The sequence below is a fragment of the Diabrotica virgifera genome, chromosome 1 (genome assembly GCF_917563875.1).
Source record: "Diabrotica virgifera virgifera chromosome 1, PGI_DIABVI_V3a".
Lineage (NCBI taxonomy): Eukaryota > Metazoa > Arthropoda > Insecta > Coleoptera > Chrysomelidae > Diabrotica > Diabrotica virgifera.
In genome coordinates, this window is record NC_065443.1 from 258,563,492 (window position 1) to 258,583,260 (window position 19,769).

The window sequence follows — 19,769 nt, forward strand, 5'->3', positions numbered from 1 at the left end:
TTTTCTATTATCTTGTAAATGGTAGAGAATAAAAATTTGATATTTTGCAGTTATGTATAACTTTACAAACCCTATCAAATTAGCTATCAAAATGACAGTGTTGCCATTTAAGAAAATCGACGATGACGTCATATCTCTAAATTGGGACACCCTGTATACATTTTTATTGAATGTCAAAAAGGACAATTTGAAATACTAATCGACGGGTCTGAGCATTTTCCAAAAAAACAATTAGTATTTGAGATATTGAATTTATTCCACTTTACAGACTCTCTCTGTATTCACAAAGTAGTACACCTAAAGTTTTATAAATGTAACACAATTTATTAGACCTATTTGGACAATATCTTTACTTTAATTTTAAATAAACTGCTCGTCAAAATGATTTTCCTGTTTATTCTTACTGTCGTGTGATATTCGTAAGATTATTTTTTAATACGTATATTATGGATATTTTCTTAAATGTGACAGTTGTCAAAACTAGGAAACTGATTGCCATTAAACAGAAACAATCTACTTAAAAAAAAGAATGTGTGTGTACTTTGTACGCACGTAAGAAGTTATACTTCTATTATATGATTTAAACGAAATTAATATACTTTTTATTTATATTTTGTTTAAATATTAAACTAATTTATACTTACAACTTCTCAAACATTTTTATTAGAACAGTGCCAAAAATTAAAATAATAAAAGAATAAAACACACACAAACACATTAAACAAGCCACAAATGATGTCTGAACATTAATTGTCGAAAATTTTTTTAACTAAATACGTATTTTCTGAAAATACAATTATATAATAAATATACTTAAAATCATAAAATGTATTAAAAAAAACAAAAAAGAAAGTTTCTATTGGGACTCGAACCAGCGCTGATAAGAGCGGTTGGTATTGGAATTCATTCGCCTTCTCCGCTTAGCCACGGACACTATGTGTCATTATTTACGAAGATCGACTAACTAAACGGATTAAACTTGTGATATTTTGATATTTTGAAAATTGATCAAATTATTTTAATTTTGAATTGAAATGATTTAGAATTGAAAAAATACAACAAAACATAGAGTAAAAAAACAATATATTAGGTGAATATTGATAGAAATTTTGATGGGAATCAAATTATATAAATAAAAGTATTACATACTATGTATTTTGGCAGATCAAATAGGTAGGTTTATACCCATGATACATTAACAATTATTACGTACCTGTTGCTTTTAAAAACTATTTAAAAGTCACTACAATATTATAAACTTTTTTGTTTCTGTCCTCACAACAATAAAACTAATATATCATACATTTGTTTACCTTTACCTTTACCTCCAAACCACAGCTGCCATATCGGATAATTTTTGACATGTCATTTGAACATCCAATCAGAACAAAGTTATAATGCGCATGCGCCGGGCTGATAGGTTTTAACATATAAAAAAATCACCCTCTATCGCCGGTAAAGAAGTATAACTTCAAAAATTCTATCGGTAATTTTCTACTTATACGCTGTGAGCTCGTACATAGAGGGGATATTTATAAATTCGTGAGCGCCAGTAGTGACAAGTCTGTAAACGTTTACCGGAAATTTGACATAAATGTCAAAGTGATTAATTTTAAATTAAAATTAAAAACATTAATTATAAAACATATTTGTTGATCAAAGCTGTGGTTTATATTTTTACCTTAAATATACTTACGTTTTAAATACTGAATTTGCGTTTTTTAATGTTCTGTAATATGTAATTATAAATTAATCTTGGCGCCATCTACATGATAATTGTGAAAGTATCTGAAGTAAGAAATTAATATTTCATCAATAGAACGTCAAAATGATTAGCAAAATCTTAAACAAATCTATTAGAATTTAATTACCTTTTAGCGTTGTAAATATTAAGCGATAACAATTAAATAATAAATTTAAAAATTACCAGTAAAAGTTGAATTAGTAACCGCTAGGAGCGACACCAGCGAAGCTCAGAGCCTATACGCTCTGAGCTTCGCTGGTGTCGCTCCTAGCGGTTACTAATTCAACTTTTACCGGTAATTTTTAAATTTATTATTTAATTGTTATCGCTTAATATTTACAACGCAAAAAGTAATTAAATTGTAATCGATTTTTTTAAGATTTTTCTAATCATTTTGACGTTCTATTGATACAATATCAATTTCTTACTTCGGATACTTTGACAATATTCGTGTAGATGGCGCTAAGATTATAATAGATTATTTATAATTAGATATTACGGAACATTAAAAAAACTTAAATTCAGTATTTAAAACGTATGTATATTTAAGGTAAAAATATATACCACAGCTTTGACCAACTAGTATTGTTTATAATTAATGTTTTTAATTTTAATTTTAAATTAATCACTTTGACATTTATGTCAAATTTCCAGTAAACGTTTACAAACTTGTCACTACTGGCGTTCGCGAATTTGTAAATATCCCCTCTACGTACGAGCTCACAGCGTATAGTAGATAATTCTCAGTATAATTTTATTCTGATTGGACAGAATTAAACACGTGATCAAATATCTTACTATAGTATTTTTACTACAAAAACGTTATTACGTAGGTCAAAATTTTTGACGTAAGAGAACTGTCAAAACATTAGAATGTGACTTTTCATTATTGCCATGTTTATAATAAACATGACAATAATGAAAGTCACATTCTAATGTTCTGACAGTTCTCTTACTTCAAAAATTTTGACCTACGTAATAACGTTTTTGTAGTAAAAATACTATATTAGTCCATTCTTTCACGGTTTTTGCTCTAAATTTTAAAGAACCGCTTGGATTGACATGAAATTTGGCATACGTATAACTTACATGTCAAAGAAAAAAAGTGATATTGTGCCGATGTGTGCTTTTGCCCTGGGGGTGACTTTCACCCCCTTTTGTGGGTGAAAAAATATATGTCCAAAATAAGTCCGGAAATCGGTAAACTGGCTAATTTTAAGTAACTTTTGTTCTACAGAGCTTTTTCGCAAAGTCAACACTTTTCAAGTTATTTGCGAGCGAATATGTTCATTTTTCAACAAAATAACCACATTTTTAGACGGTTTTTTGCAAATAACTCAAAAAGTAAGTATTTTGTCGAAAAAAACGTTCTTAGCAAAAATATAGCCTATAAAAAAGTAAAAACAATGGTGTACGCGATAGGTCTCTGGATCTCGTAGAACCAGAGTTATAGCCAATGAAAAATAGATTCATATTCACCAAATTTCAAATAGAATATTTCGACGTGAAATATCCAAAAAATTAAGCACTTTTTGGGGAAAATCCATTATAATTTTTTTAAAGTGTTTAAAAAAGCTTTATTTCTGTTTTTACAAAACGTTTCTAGCATTAAATTTAAGCAATTTACGCTCAAAATAAAGTTGGTCCCTTTTGTTTTTGCAAAAAAAAAATCGGGAAGACCACCCCCTAATTAGCAACTTAAATGAAATTAATCGTTACCGCTCCATAAATTATTTTACTTATGTTGTGTTTATATGATCTGTAAGTTTCATCGATTCAAATTGCTTATTTTTGAAAAAATTTGGTTTCAAAGTAAAATTTTTAAAAATTTAAATTTTGAAAAATATGCTTTTTTTCAAAATAACTTAAAAATTGTTAGAGATACCAAAAATCTCGAAAAACAGAAAAAGTCAGATTTGCTTTTCTGAATATCATGTATTTTTTTGTTTTTCTGTTAGACAAAAATTAATTAAGATTTGGTGTTTCTAAATTTGCATACATTCGTGATCAGTGACTCGTTCAACCCCTTTTAACTACAGCCCTTTCAATAATAAGGACTTTGAACCGATGAAACCTACAGATCATATAAACAATATATACAAGAGTCAAGAAACTTCTGAAGTCGTAACGATTAAGTTCATTTAAGATACTAATTAGGGGGTGATTTTCTCGATTTTTTTACCAAAACCAAAAGGGACTAACTTTATTTTGAGCGTAACTTGTTTAATTTTGATGCTAAAATTTTTTTTTATAAAACAAAAATGAAGCTTTTTTAAACACTTTAAATAAGTTGTAATAAGTTTTCCCCGAAATGTGTTTCATTTTTGGTTATTTCACGTTAAAGTATTCCATTTGGAATTCGACGAATATGAAACTATTTTTCATTAGCTATAACTCTGCTTCTGCTAGGTGTAGAGACGTGATATATACACCATTTTTTAAAAATTTTTTACAGGCTATATTCTTGCTAAGAATATTTTTCGACAAAGTTCCTACTATTTGAGTTATTTGCGAAAAACCGTCTAAAAGCGTGGTTATTTTGTTGAAAAAATTAACATATTCACTGCCAAATAACTCGAAAAGTATCGACTTAGTGAAAAAACTCTATAGAACAAAAGTTACTTAAAATTAGCCAGTTTATCCATTTCCTGACTTTCTTTGGACGAATATTTTTTCACCCCCAAAAGGGGGTGAAAACCACCCTCAGGGCAAAAGCACATATCGGCACAATATCACTTTTTTCTTTGACTTGTTAACTATGTGTATGCCAAATTTCATGTCAATCCAAGAGGTTCTTTAAAATTTAGAGGTTTTGCAATATTTTACCGTTAAAGAACGGACTATATACGATTGGAATTTAAAATCATTAAAAAATTTTCGGGTATTCTTGTTCTCATGATCATTTTTCAGTGCGTCATTAATTATGACGTCATATACTGTATTGGGCGTGTCGAGACTTATTTCATGTAATTATTGACGAATCTGACAGATGCTAGAATCGTACTTAGCCATAGGTGAAAAGCTTGTGGAATTAAACTAATTAGTAATTTAGTAGATTTGATTTTTACACAATATGTTAACGTGTCGTAGGTATTTTTTATAAAGGGGAATAAAATTAAAAAATAAACAATATTTTTAATTAAATTTATAAATATGGAAACATTAAAAAATGACACCAAACTATCCATAAATTGTTTTTATTTTCTTCTCTAGGTGCTGTCTCCGCTTCAAAAGTTGGCAATCATCAGAGAGATCTTTATTTCTGAAACCGCAGCTCTAAATAATTCATTGTTATTACATTCAAACCAGTTCCTAAGGTTCTTCAGACATGAGTTACGTCTTCTTACTATGGATCTTTTTCTTGCATAATGACCTGGAGTACTTAGATATACGTCTCTCATCACATGTCCCATATATCTCAGTTTTCTTCTTATTTGTTAGTTCTTCTCGTTCCTTATGCGTAAGTCTCATTACTTCCACGTTGGCTATTCTATCTACTCATGAGATATTTAGCACTCTTCGGTACATCTCGAATGTCTCTAGTCTCCTCACGCCAATGACTATCTTTTAACGAACTAAATTCTAAACCAAAACACAAAATAATGCACAAAAACGTTGTGAAACACAAGGGAAGTCGAATTCGAAATTTCAAAATGACAGGTACACAAAATACTGACCTGAATAATAACCGTCACTTGACTCTTTGACACTTCTAAAAAATGGCCAAAATGGACAAAGTTTTCGTCAAATGTTCGTAATACGTGTATTTGATTGGCTAGAAAAAACGCGCATTCTAAATATCAACGAATCAAACGTAGGTTAGGAATAGACACCTTATGTATATAACTATTGTAATGCTGCATTATTTTTGTGTTTAATCACGGAGCTACCGCTTTTTCCGTCTCATCTAACTTAATGCATTAGAGAGAAATCGAAAAACTGTGACGCACTGAAAAATGATCATGAGAACAAGAATATAATATCACAAGAGAGTGAGAATAAATTGACAATAATGCGACAGTTTTTCGAAAATTTGTTGTCTGACAACATACACGAGAGCCCGCAGGGCTCGATTGGCTATTGCCCAATGAGAACAAATTTGAGTAAAAATGAAGCATTATTTTCTTATTTATTCTTACTGTCGTGTGATATTCGTAAGATTATTTTTTAATACGCATATTATGGATATTTTCTTAAATGTGACAGTTGTCAAAACTAGGAAACTGGTTGCCATTAAACAGAAACAATCTACTTAAAAAAATTCTATCGGTAATTTTCTGCAGTAGATAATTCTTAGTATAATTTTAATCCGATTGGACAGAATTAATCACGTGTTACTATACGATTGGAAGTTAAAATCATTAAAAAATAATCAGTACATTTTTATCACAATAATTTAGAAGGCATTAATTACCATAATATATGTTCAATATATGCCTGAACTGTATAGAATTCTAATAAAACAATAAAATATAAACAATCCTTATCGTTTCGAAGTTTTTTAATATACAGGTATGAAAAGAAGGAGATTTAGTGTTAGTAGGGGAGTGTTTTAATACATCGCAAAGTGTAGCTTCTCTGCTATTCATTCGTTTTAACGAAACGGTGAATGTTGTGGAACTGTGGAACAGCTCAGAAGTGGAAGGCTGAGAGTTACTGCGCCTGCCCAGGACCGTTACATTGCTTTATCAGCTCGAATAATGCCACTCGATACCTGTATATTGACAAACTAAGATATCGACAGATCTACAACAAGTATAAGAAATAGATACCTGTAGAATAATGAATAGCAGGTTTTTTAATGCGAAGAGAACTGCGATTTAGTAGCAACTCTACGTTGAAGGATCTCTGAGATCAATTTAATATCAAGGTGTCTTTTAAGAAGAGTTCTACTCACCGCAGAACACAGACGCCAAAGACTAGCTTGGGCTCTGCAACATCGAAATTGTCAGGAACAATGGAAACCTTTACTCTTTACCGACGAGTTTCGCTATAAAAGGTGTTCCGATAGTCTTGGCTTACGTGATTGTACCAATCCGTTAGTGCCGAGAAATCGTCGACCTGTCCAGGATATTCATTCATTGTAAGGAGGTGCTGTTAAAGTGTGGAGTGAAATTCCTTTTGATGGTCGAACAGACCTAATTGTATTGAAGAGGAGTAAAACCCGTGTGATTTATAGAGATGAAGTCATCAACAATACTATTTCACATTTTCACGTCACTATTGGTCAAGACTTCCTTTTTTTTCTTGATGATAATGCAACTCCACATTGGTCTGTCACTGTAGTCAAAGGTTGAGAAAATCATGGTACATATTCCTAATTTGCCAATACCCTCGAGGTCTTTTGATCTCAATTGCATTGAACATGCTTGGGATTATCTTCAGAGAGCATTAGATACACACGAACCAGGCCCTGCATCTCTTCAGCAATTAAAAAAATAGAATGTGTGTACTTTTTACTCACGTAAGAAGTTATACTTCTATTATATGATTTCAACGAAATCAATCAATATTCTTTAAACAGTTTATTTATATTTAATTTAACTACTAAACTAATTTTAATACTTACTACTTTCCAAAAATTTTTATTAAAACAATACCAAAATTATAAAAATAAAAGAATAAAACACACAAACACATTGAAAAATGCCACGAAGAAATGATTTTTGAACAATATTTGTTGCCAAAAATTTTAACTAAATACGTATTTTCTGAAAATATTATGCAATAATATACTTACAATCATAAAATGTATAAAAAAGTAGTAAAAAAAATGAATAACCATTTTCAATTTCGTTGCAACACGAAACTACAGCCGCATCATTATTCCAGTTCAATCAGAGAGTGCATCAAGCACCTCTACCGGTTTCGAAACTTATTAGTCTCTCATCAGGAGGCACATAGGCTGATCTCTCTGACCCAACTAGGACAAACCCCGGCGTGCAGTCACGGATTGCAACGAACGAAATGGCAGGGATGCCCTAACGGCAACTGCTATCAAAAAACTAAGTTTTTAGTCTAATATGGCTTGCAAATTGTAGAAGCCTCGGAGGTGTTACCAGAGAAGGTTCCCATTGCTTTCAGTCTGGTAGGATGTAGAATGACATTTTTGGATGTTGTTTTATGTGCTATTAGATTGAAAACTTTTTTTTTAATAGTAACTTGCATTGGGGATCGAACCCGCTTCCCGTCGATCCCACCGATCGAAAATCGAAATGTTCTCCCATTGCGCCAACTTCGCGTGTCTGTCATGTGGGAATATACACCAACTAAACGTTTACACCATAAACTTTTTGACATTAGTTGTTTATTACTTATATGAATTGAACCAAATCAGTTCGATTTTTGTGGAATTAAAGGAATATTTTGTGGAATAATAATACATTAGTTGAATATTGGTAGAAATTTTGATGGTAATCAAATTATGTATATCAAAGCATTAGGTACATACTATTTTGATAGATTCATTTTAAATTTTGCAAATAGGTAGGTACCTATGTAATTTTTTATTAGGATACTGAAACATTTACAATTAATTATTACGTATCTGTCGCTTTCAAAAAACTATTTAAAAAGTCACTACAAATATAAAATTGCCTTTTTCTCTGCCATCACAACAATAAAAACTAATATACACAACATTATTTTATCCATAATCTCCATATTGAACAATTATTGACAGATGATTTTAACACCCATCTTACTTTTACTTTTTCGTGTCTGGATCCAACTAAAGTTTTTCTGCCCAATATCGGGCCACGTCTACACCCTTAGTATTTGCGAGCCATAAATCATCGAGAGTGCACTGTGATGGGCAAATTATGCATACTCTCAGGTGCTCCACGTTCTGTATTTCCCCACATTCACAAAGTGCGTCGTTATCTGTCTTGATGCCCCATTTAATGAGGTTCTGTTTTACAGGGGCAACACCTGTGCGTATGCGGTTGAATGTCCGCCAGGTTCTCCAGTCCAGGTTCATTCCATTAGACCGCTATGGATGTAGGGGGAACAGTTCGGGTGGTTCGATGCTGACATTTCTCATAAACCTTTTACTTGATTTAAGTCGGCTGGTTCCTGGAGGTTTGTCAAATCCATATAATTGGTGCCTTTTTCGAAAGTTTGCCTGCACTTCTCCACATATTGTGAGGCGCATCTACGGTCGTCTGGTGATGCGAATCCAGCTGCCCGGTACATTAGGGGTAGAGGGGTAGGCTTCATGCAACCGGTCATTATTCTACATGTTTCATTTAACGCCGTGGTGACTTGTTGGGCGTGTCTAGATCTACCCCAAACGGGACAGGCATATTCCCCTGTTGAGAAACATAAGACCTCAGCTGTTGACTTTAAGACCTGAGGTTTACACCCCACTTGCTCCCTACAAGTTTCCGGAGAAGGTTGTTTCTCGTAGAAACCTTTTGTCTTGTGCTCAGACAGTGGAACTTATACGTTAGTGACCGGTCTAGTATCACTCCAAGATATTTGGGCCTATCAGTATGTTCCAAGCGTTGTCCCTCCCAAGAAACATTCAGTTTTACATACGCCAGATGGTTGTTGAGATGGAATGCACATACTTGGGTTTTTGTAGGGCTTGGTTTTAATGAGTTTTGTTTGTAGTAAGTTGCATCATGTTTAAAGCCTCTTCGCTCCTCTTGTGTGAGTGTTTTCCCCTTTACGGCGATATCAAGGTCGTCAGCGTAAACAAATCTCTCAGTCTGAGAGTGCATTGGTTGGTCGTTGGTGTAGATGTTAAATAGGCACGGCGCCAGAACGCTTCCTTGAGGTAGGCCATTGTTTTGGGTTCTCCATCTTCTCTTCTTTCCATTTAGCACAACGTAGAAGCGTCTATTACACAATAGTGATCTAATGATATTTACCAGGTCATAGTCAAGCACAATGTTATAGATCTTAGTTAGCAAGGTTCTGTGGTTTATCGTATCATAGGCCGCTGTGATGTCTACAAAGAGAAGCACGGAGCAAGGAGCCTCCACGCAAGTGCTATTATAAGAACAAAATGTCACTGGTGCTCCCTGGAAACGCCCCTCGGGCGGCCAATCCTTCCACCACTGGATCCGAAGAAACACCCAATCAGATCCTGTATAACGTTTGAGCGACTAATACCATACTGTCGGTGTGCGCATGCGCCAGGGAATGTAAAAATTTAAACTCGTGCCTAAAGAAGTATAACTTCAAAAACTTATTGCCACAACTTTGGATAAAAATCATGCAAGATGTGCGTAACACAATTTAGTTAATTATGCCAATATGTTGCCAAGCAGTTATTGAGACTTGTGTAGGACACATTACCTATTAAAAAATTTTTTGTTGACCTTTGAAAATTATTCGGGTGTTACAAGAAAATTTGTCAATTTTAGTTTTTTTTTATTTTTTTAGGAAACTTTTAAGTTGGTAGATTTTTGATACAAAAGAGATGTAGTGATATTAATTTATTTTATAACAAAGAATTTTTATCATTTACGTTTGAATTTCTTTGTTTTTGAAGCATTTTCGGGTAATAAGCCTAGCTTTTGACGAGCAGTTTGTATTTCATTTTAACGGTTTTGATAAACTTGGTGAAAACACTTTAGGAAAAAAAATATGTTGCAATAACCTCAGGTAAACATAAACTTTGTGAATCATGATTTGGGATTTACAATGTTTATAAATTGTAACTTAAGATTTGGGAATGCTCCTCATAACATTCAACTAGTTTGGTTTGCTTATTTCTAGTGCATTTTTATTGTGATTGTAGTATAGATGTTTAATGTTTGTGCTTATCAAGACAATTTCATATGTTTACGTTTAAATACTGTGGGTATTATTTTATGTAATATGAATGCCACATTTTAATGTATATTAATGTAATTTAGAAGCCATTTAAATTGTTAGTAAACATGAGTTTTGTGAGTTCTCTAGTAACCGGATATAATTTAATAAACTAACAAAAGTTTAAAGCTTGTTTAACTAGATACCTACTTTATAATGACGGCGTAAGATATTTTATAACACAATATTTAGTTTAAAACAATAAGTTGCATTATAGTTAGTAATGTACTCTAGTTTTCAAAACTTATTTAAAGTTAGCGATATCAAACGAGCGGATTGTTTTAAATTTACCCCATTAGACTGGTATAAAAGCAGCCATTTTCTAGACACACAGCTTAAGCTCATTAATAAAATCATCAACAGAAATATTATTGTATTTATAAAACTTATGTGATGAGCTGACTTAAACAAATACGCACATCCAACGTAGGTAAAGTATATGCGCATAAATATACGACTTTTGGCAATAATATGCAAAAAATTTTTCTTTTTTAGTTCCTATGTTCTTCCTATTCATTCCCTATTTCATCCATGATCAGGTTAAACAATAGAGAACTCAGGGAATCCGCTGTCTCATCCCAACGCCAGATTCAATAAGGTCAGTTAGCTTTTCCTCTATTTTTACTTTTATAGTTCAGAGAAATAAGGAAATAAAATATCCTGTTGGTGACACAACCCCCTCCAGGCCGAAACCAAATTTTTTGAGTAGTATGGACATCTATAATAATAACCTATATGTTTACTTTGGCCGATTTTGATGATATACATAAGTTATAAACAAAAAAACGGCAAATTTTCGCTTTTTTCGTCTATTATCAAAAAGTTAAGCATTTTAAACAAATGTGAGAGAAAGAAACCCATAAATCGTATAAAAAACTTCAATATGGCGTTCGCTGAATATGTCTATCCTTATTGGTTGCTTAGAAAATTGCAAAATAAATCATAAATTTTGAGTTTTTATAAATATTCATAACTTATGTTAAAATTAACTTACAACGTTCTTATTACACGGAATGCTGTGACTTCTGGTGCTTAAATCATACCCCAGATTTCAAAGCAATTGGGCAAATAGTTTAAAAGTTATTTAATTTGTTTATCCCAAATTAATTTTTTTTGCAACACTGTAAGTCAGAAAATGATGAAGTTACAGTAATACTTTGGATAGTCTATCAAAGAAGAAGATTTACACTATTAATTTAATAAAACATGACAAAAAATAATTCTAAATATTGCAAAATTATTTTGCAAAACATGTGAATTAAAAAGGTAACTTCGTCCCTAATTGTCCTAGAACAAATGTTTTTCTTTCTAAATTTGTATAAAAATTCAGTCTTTGTGAATGTGAAAAAATAATTTTTCTACGGGTAACGGTTAAAAAGTTATTCTAATTGTTTATAAGTAAGCAAAAAATCGACATGTTTTTGCAAAATAATTTTACACTGTTTAAAATTGCTTTTTTTCATTTTTCTTTAATTAAGTTAATAGTATAAATATTCGTCTTTCATAAACTGTCCGAAATATTACTGTAAACTCATAATTTTCTGACTTATAGTGTTGCAAAAAAATGAATTTGGGATAAACAAATTAAATAACTTTTAAACTATTTAAAAAATTGTTTTGAAATTTAAAATATACTTTAAACAAGAAGTACAAAAACTAGCATTCCGTGTAATAAGAAGGTTCTAAGTTAATTTTTACATAAGTTGTGAATATTTAAAAAAACTGAAAATTTATGATTTTTTTTGCAATTTTATAAGCAACCAATAAGGATAGACATATCCAGTGAACTCCATATTGAAGTTTTTTATACGATTTATGAGTTTCTTACCCTTAAATTTGTTTAAAATGCTTAACTTTTTGGTAATAGACGAAAAAAGCGAAAATTTACCATTTTTTGATTTTCATTTGTTTATAACTATGCATATCATCAAAATCGGCTGCAGGAAACATATAGGTTATTAACATAGATGTCCATACTACTCAAAAAATTCGGTTTCGGCCTGGAGGGGGATGTGTCACGAGATTTATTTCTCTGGACTATTAGTAAGTTGATCTGGCGGATATTTTCCAGCCTTTTGATTATTACCAGAGGTATCTTTTTGCGGACAATAACTAGACAACGTCCTTTAATTTTACTTTGATAAATGCCTTCTTCAGGTCTACGAAACATAAATATGTCGAATTTCCCGACTGACCCGACTGATCCGACTGACCTGACTGACCTAACTGATTTTCCCGACCTAAAACCTTGTTGTTCTTCTACTAGTGTTATAATTTCATTCAGTTTGGTTGTTAACACTTTGGTTTTTAATTTAAGTGTTTTGTATAATACACTACTTTCTTTGAAATTATCTTGGTCCGATTTGTTTCACTTTTTGAAGAGGGGTATTGGGATGCTTGATCTCTATTCTTGTGACATTTTGTTTTCTTCCGTTATTGTTTGGATTAGTTTTAATACTTGTTTGGTTAGATCTGGTCTTCCATACTATAGGAGTTTACTCGGCAGTCTGTTCCCTCCTGGTAATTTCCTATTTTGTAATTTTCTTAGTGCTTTCCTTACCTCTCAATTCTCTAGGTTTATTTCTTTTTTTGTCGTCACTTCTGGTGTTGGTGTTTCATTATCGTCACCTTTAGCAAACAATGATTGTAAGTAGTCTGCCCATGTTTCCTTCTGAATGTGTTTGGTTTTTATTAGTTCGTTCATCTTTGCTTTGTTTTCTGATGAGCCTCCATATTTATTTTTGTGTTACATAGTAGTAGATTTCCATATGGAAAACATTGTCAAAACCTGACAATGTCGGAGACAAAATTCGTTTTTGTTAAGATATTTATGGACATGATGATTATGATTTTTTCCATTATGATTTTCTCAGCAGACAGATGAGGGCTGCAGATACTACTTCTGCATTGTTTAATCAGGGGAAACTGAAATTTCTTAAAGTCCTGCAGAAGAACACAGACTTCCAACCGACCATTGAGGCTTTCAAAGACCCTAGTGCACATCAAGAAGAGATTGCCACAGCAGAAAATTTGTTTCTTACTACTCTACATCTAAAAATGAGACCAGTCTGAACCATTTGAGATACAGACAATACATATCTTTTTCATACAAAAATAAGACCGACATTGCTTTATTACTCCCTACCGAAGCTGCTGCACGAGAACATTCACTGAAAGTTTACTATCAGGTGCAGCAATGGTTATCCTTGTATCAAGCCACACCTGACGAACAACTAAAAGATCTAAGTGAATGGGGATGGAAAAAACTACTAGTGGTCTCGTGACAATGCTAACAACTTTAAACCCTGCACTAAACTTAATACTCCTGTGTATTTCTTATAAATGTAAAAAGGGCTGCCAACGCAATTGTGCATGCAATAAGGCGGGTCTACACTGTTTCTTCCTCAATTTGCACATCATGCGAAGAGCTGTGTGACAACGTTGAGCCCCGGAAGACAGCTGTGGCACAGACGTAGAAGAGACTGAAGAAAGAGATATAGGTATGTAGAATCTCACAAGTTATTTTGTAGTCATTCATCTCTCCTTGATATATGAGTACAAGTCGGTATCCCACCATCCCTTTCATTTTCCAGGAGAATGACCTCTTTCGCTGACGATGGAGCAATCAGACCCTGAGCCATGACCAGATGCATAGCCACCTTTACTTAACAAGCCATGAAGTTGTTGGCAACATCTATTGGTAGACCGATTAATTCTGACAGTTCTCATTTGTTTTTAAATAATTTTTACTGTATTTACAGAGAAACTGAAATATTTTACAATATTTCGTGCTCCAAACTATAAAGAACATTAAAAGGTATGTTATTAAGATGATTTTAGTTCAATATAATATATTTTTATATAAACTTGCGTGCATATAGAAATCCGTCCACTTAAAAATTTTGTCATTTTTAATGTCTTATATTTCCTAAACCTGTTGGCAGATTTAAGTGATTTTTTAATATGTTATAGCCTAATTTTTTTACAATACCGCTGTAATAATATTGTTGCTAACCAGGTAAATTTTTATGGTGTACCGGGCATTTATAAAATACTGAAATTAAAACCCAACTATACGCTCCGAGCGTTAACAAAGTGTCAAAGCAAAATCGACCGACCTGCTCATGGTGGCGGTTTTTTGAAATTTTATCAGGACGCTTTGTGTATGTTCCAATGAGGCATTTAAAAAAATGCCGTGTCACGCTAGTGATATTATGTATTACTATAAACAGAAAATAAAAAAGCACTTAATGTGATATAAATTCTTCACTTTCCAATATTGATTATCAGTTTGATTTTGTATACATGTTTATGTCAATAAATATTTATTAACGAAAAAGAAAATACTTTGTTGCACTATAAATTACATTATAAATTAATAACTAATGAATTCTAACAATTGTATTCGGTTATTATCACTACAAAATAAAATATTCAAGTTTAACAAAATAATCCCATAAGACTCAATGTTAAAACGTCCTGACAAAATCTGACAGCGTGTCACTTGACTGTAAGTAGAGGGGAGACGCACGGAGCCAATCGACTCCGGTTTTCTTAACATTCTGTTTTTTTGATTAATTCGCTTATGTTTAACAACTAGATTTGTTCTTTATCAATTTAGGGTGTTTCTAAATAAGTGCGACAAACTTTAAGTGGAAAGGAACAAAATGCAAAATTTTGACGCCTGTATTTTAAATGTAATCATTTTTTTCGAATCCTGAGAAAACGAATAAGGATTTTAAAAAAATTTAAACGCAGAATGAAATACTACTTTATTACCGAGGGCCGAAAGTCCCTTAGAATGAATAAAAAGTTTTTTTAAATGACATATTTGAAACTAAAAATCACACTGTAACTTATTAAAATAAACATAGAAGTTTTCAGGGACTTTCGGCCCTCGGTCCTAACGTAATATTTCATTCTGCGTTTAAATTTTTAAAAAATACATAAGTTTTCTTAGGATTCGAAAAAAATTAATCCCGTTTATATTCTTGTTATTGTTTTTTTTTTGTATAATAAACATTACTTACAAGGAATTACTTTTAATATTATTTTGTAAAACTTCTAATTAATAATATTTTCTTGTTCGACTTAAAAAATACTATAAATTTTACCAGAATTTTTACTTTAAAATCGTAGTTTCGAAAGCGGTAGTCCGAAAGTCAGACTACCGACGTCATCAATTGCGACGTTGCCTTTTTCTCTTCATGGCAGTAAAGGTGGCTATGCCAGATGCCATCGCAGAACCTCAGTACAAAGCGGAACATATGTTTAATCTCACAATCACTTTTGCAATCCTCATCTCTCCTTTAGAACTGACACCACCTCTTTTATTTTCCAGAACAAGCAAAATATATTGTTATATTTCTATTTGATATGAAAATTAAAATTAGATAATTATAAACAGAATTCAATTTAATATAAAATATTTTCAATTTTCTCAACCACGGGCATATAAATTTAGAACAACCTGTATACAACAAATTGTTATATTTAATTTTAAGAAGTGATTAAATAAGACTCAAGTGAAATCGTTAATAGGTCATTATCGTTGTTCGCGGAAGGATCGGTCATTAGCCGATGCTAAATAAGACGAAGTGGAAATAGAGAATAGGTCATTAAAATTTGTATATAGTAGAAAGTAATTTTAGAATGGGAATTAACTATTTTCTTTGAAATCCATTAAGCATATTTAGAAAGTTTAAAAATTGGTTTTGAGGAATACTGCGAATGAGAGTTGGTGGTGGAAGTTTGATTTGTGAATCTGGAAGGGATATTTAGAAAGTAGGAGAATGAATGACAAATAGAGATCAGAATGTTTTGAGCTGTCGAGAAGTGAAGTCGAGTAGTAGACGGTAGTGTACGGAGAGTGAGAAAGCCGGTGTAGTTCCGTGAGTGTGGAGTATCTATCGTAGAACGAGAGGTAGGCCAGGTTGAGAGTAAAAGAACCTCCTTGAGCCAAGAGTTCCCGGTAGCTGATTGCAGTTTCGAAAAAGGTAGAACACAGCATCACGACAGAAGCAGGAAACGAGAGCTATACGAGCTAGTTTCAGAGGAGAACATTACTGGAAGCCAGGACGAGGTTTTGATTGCAGCCAAGGATAGCAGGAAACGGGTCTTGTGTGAAGACATTCTCAGTGCACCAGAAAAAGGTCAGTCTCATTTGTTTGGACATGAATGTATGGGTTTTTCGTAGTAAATACCACATTTAAAATTGAAGAAACATAATCAATAATATCAGAAAAGCTTCATCAAACTTAAATAGAATTATTGCTAATAAATCATAATAGTTAAATGTTAATAAAAACTTTCAATTGGAAATCAAAAGGAAATAAGATTCCCATGTGTAAATGTTATGTTTAAGAATAATAAGATATAGCAAATATTAAGCAGTGATTGCCATTTAAATAAAATAAACAATATTTTGATTACAATTGTAACCCATATGTGTTATTATTTTACTCTTTTCTTTCCTATCCCGATTAGGAACCATTAAGAAATACTTAGAAGCCACGTATGTAAGTACTTAATTTTATAAAAAGCCCTGAGATTGAAAACATATTGATGTATGATCTGGTAAATTAATTAGATTATTATTAAAGCATTGATTAAATTAAATGACATATAAAATTATTATCTCATATCAATAATCAAGATCACAACAACTGTCGTCCAACGTGGAGGGCATTGTAAAGTATTTCTAGTGGCAAATTTGAAGGATAGAAAGAGTAAAGCCGGTATTTGAAAATTTATATGCCTGTGGTAAAAAGTGAGATACTTACATTTGATAACATAAAATTTTAGATCTCTTTAGGTACACATTTTACATAACTGATTTAATATTTTATTTTTACGATATTTACATTTGATATATTTATTGACAATTTATAATATTTGGGAGAGAAAAAGTCGTCTTGGTAACATACTAGTAAAATTTCATATTTGGCGGGGATAGTACTTCTTGAAAACAAATGTCTGTGACAAGAAGCCAAAGCAAAGACAACAAAAAGCAAAAAGAACATTCAGACCAAGAAGATATTTTAGACACGACAATCATGGCATCAGAACAGCAAGAATTATCAGGAATAGATAAACTATTACAAATGATGCAACTCCAGTCACAAAAAATGGATGAAGCAAAAAGGACAATGGATAAAAATCAGGAAGAAACATAAAAAAAAATGGATGAAACACAAAAAAAAATGGATGACAATCAAAAGGAAACAAAACAAGCAATAGAAGAGAACAATAAGAAAATAGAGGAACGCATAGAAAAGTATGAAAAGGAAATAAAAGGATGTTTGACAACAATGAAAAACGAGATAGAACAGCAAGAAATGAAAATTAAAGATCACATGCAAGAACAAGAAATTAGAATGAAGGACCACATGAAAGAACAAGAAATGATAATTCAAAACAAAATGGAGGAGTTAACGAATGGCCAGAAAAAGGAACTAGAAAATTTGGAAAATAAGTTAGAAAATGCTATTCAAGTAGACAGAGAAGAAGTGGAAAAAAGAATCACAGAAATAGAAAAACAAGTCACCGAAAACAGGACGCAACAGAATGTCGGAGAAAGAAGAGAAATGGTTATACATAGCACAGATGACGTGAAGATAAGGTTTGGCGGGGATGTAAGAAGATTACACCCAGTGCCGTTCATAAATAGCCTGAAAAAGAAAATACAGCACATCGGAAATTTCGAAACAGCAAAAGAAACTATCAGAAACCATCTCAAAAATGAAGCAAGCCTATGGTTCGATTGCAAAGAAGAAGAATTTGACAGTTGGCAAGAATTTGAACAAAAATTTTTGAATTATTTCTGGGGAAAAGTCCAACAATTGGAAATTAACAAGGAATTGCAAAATGGGAAATACAATGATAGGATGGGTATATCAGAAAGGACATATGCATTACAAATTTACTATAACGCAAAACATTTACAATATAATTACTCATCGGAACAATTAGTCGAACTGATTGCAAGACATTTCGAAGAAACGCTGGAAGACCATATCACATTGCAAAACTACAAAGACATAGATAGTTTATGCCAATTCCTACAAATAAGAGAATTGCGTTTAAGAGAAAGAAAATCAAGAAGGTCGCGAGAAGATTACAGGCCCCGAGAAACACAGGAGTACAGAGATAGAAATGAAAATAGGAGGGACGATACAAGACGAGATTTTAATCCCAGAAGGGAAAACGAAAATAGAGACAACGGAAGAGGAAATTATGAACAAAGAAATAGGCAATGGAATGAGGACAGAAATCGAGAATACCAGAATAGAAACACCACACGCTCAAATCAAGAAAACAGAAATAATGGTAGACAAAATGAACAGGGATATCGAGAAAACCGAAACAGATCCGACAGACCAAGAGAAAATAGAAGAGAAGTAAATAATACCCAGACAGATGAATATGACGGAGAGAGACATTATGACGAAAATATAAACAACGATGAGCAACCGGCGTTTTTTCACGACGGCGCTCACTAAAAACCAAAAATCAAACAGGAATTTTTTGTAACCCCAAGGAGTTTATTAAATTGGCAAGAAACAACGAAAAGAAAAATGGAGTTAATTTAAAATTTGTGGATGGATTTATCAACGAGAAACCAATTAAAATTATGATAGACACTGGATCTGAAATAACATTGGTCAACAGAAAACTAATAGAAGAAGTTAACTTAACAAATTTAATTTACAAAATACCTAGGGTAAATTTAGTGGGCGCAAACAAACGGACATTGGCAACTATAAATGAAGGCATACGAGTAATGGTACGACTGGGTAAGAAGATGTATGCACTACAATGTGTAATAATGCCAAACATGTCACATGACATGATAGTAGGAGTTGACGAATTGGCAGAAAAACATGTAGTGATAGATTTTAAAAATAATACGATGAATCTAACAGAAGAAAAAGAAGAAGAACAGGACAAGGAACAGGAGAAACAAAATACGGACGAATCAGGTAAAGAACAAACAGTGGAAATGAATTTGGCAACGAAGCAAGGACAAAGAAGAAAAGGGAAAAAAAGTCAGAAAAAGACAAAAGAAAATGAAACCTGTGGCTCCTCAAAAGAAGAGTTGAGCCCAGAAGAAGAAAATTTGAGAGTATCAGAAACAAAGGAAACCTGGGATTCCTCAAAAGAAGAGACGAGCTCAGGAGAAGAAGAAATAAAGCAAAAAAAT

The 19,769-nt window shown here is 32.3% G+C and overlaps 2 protein-coding genes across 2 annotated transcripts in view; both read left to right on the forward strand.

Moving 5' to 3' along the window:
• Positions 1 to 13,639, forward strand: part of LOC126893361 (uncharacterized) — a 119,379-nt gene extending 105,740 nt beyond the window's left edge. Inside the window, exon 2 of the mRNA XM_050663444.1 lies at positions 13,444 to 13,639. Within this exon, the coding sequence (XP_050519401.1) occupies positions 13,444 to 13,639 (196 nt within the window). The remainder of the gene's footprint in view (positions 1 to 13,443) is intronic.
• LOC126883753 (nuclear speckle splicing regulatory protein 1-like) overlaps positions 1 to 19,068 on the forward strand; it is a 161,931-nt gene extending 142,863 nt beyond the window's left edge. The window contains exon 2 of the mRNA XM_050649420.1: positions 16,182 to 19,068. Within this exon, the coding sequence (XP_050505377.1) occupies positions 17,749 to 19,068 (1,320 nt within the window). The 5' untranslated portion in view covers positions 16,182 to 17,748. The remainder of the gene's footprint in view (positions 1 to 16,181) is intronic.
• Positions 19,069 to 19,769: the final 701 nt, after the last annotated feature.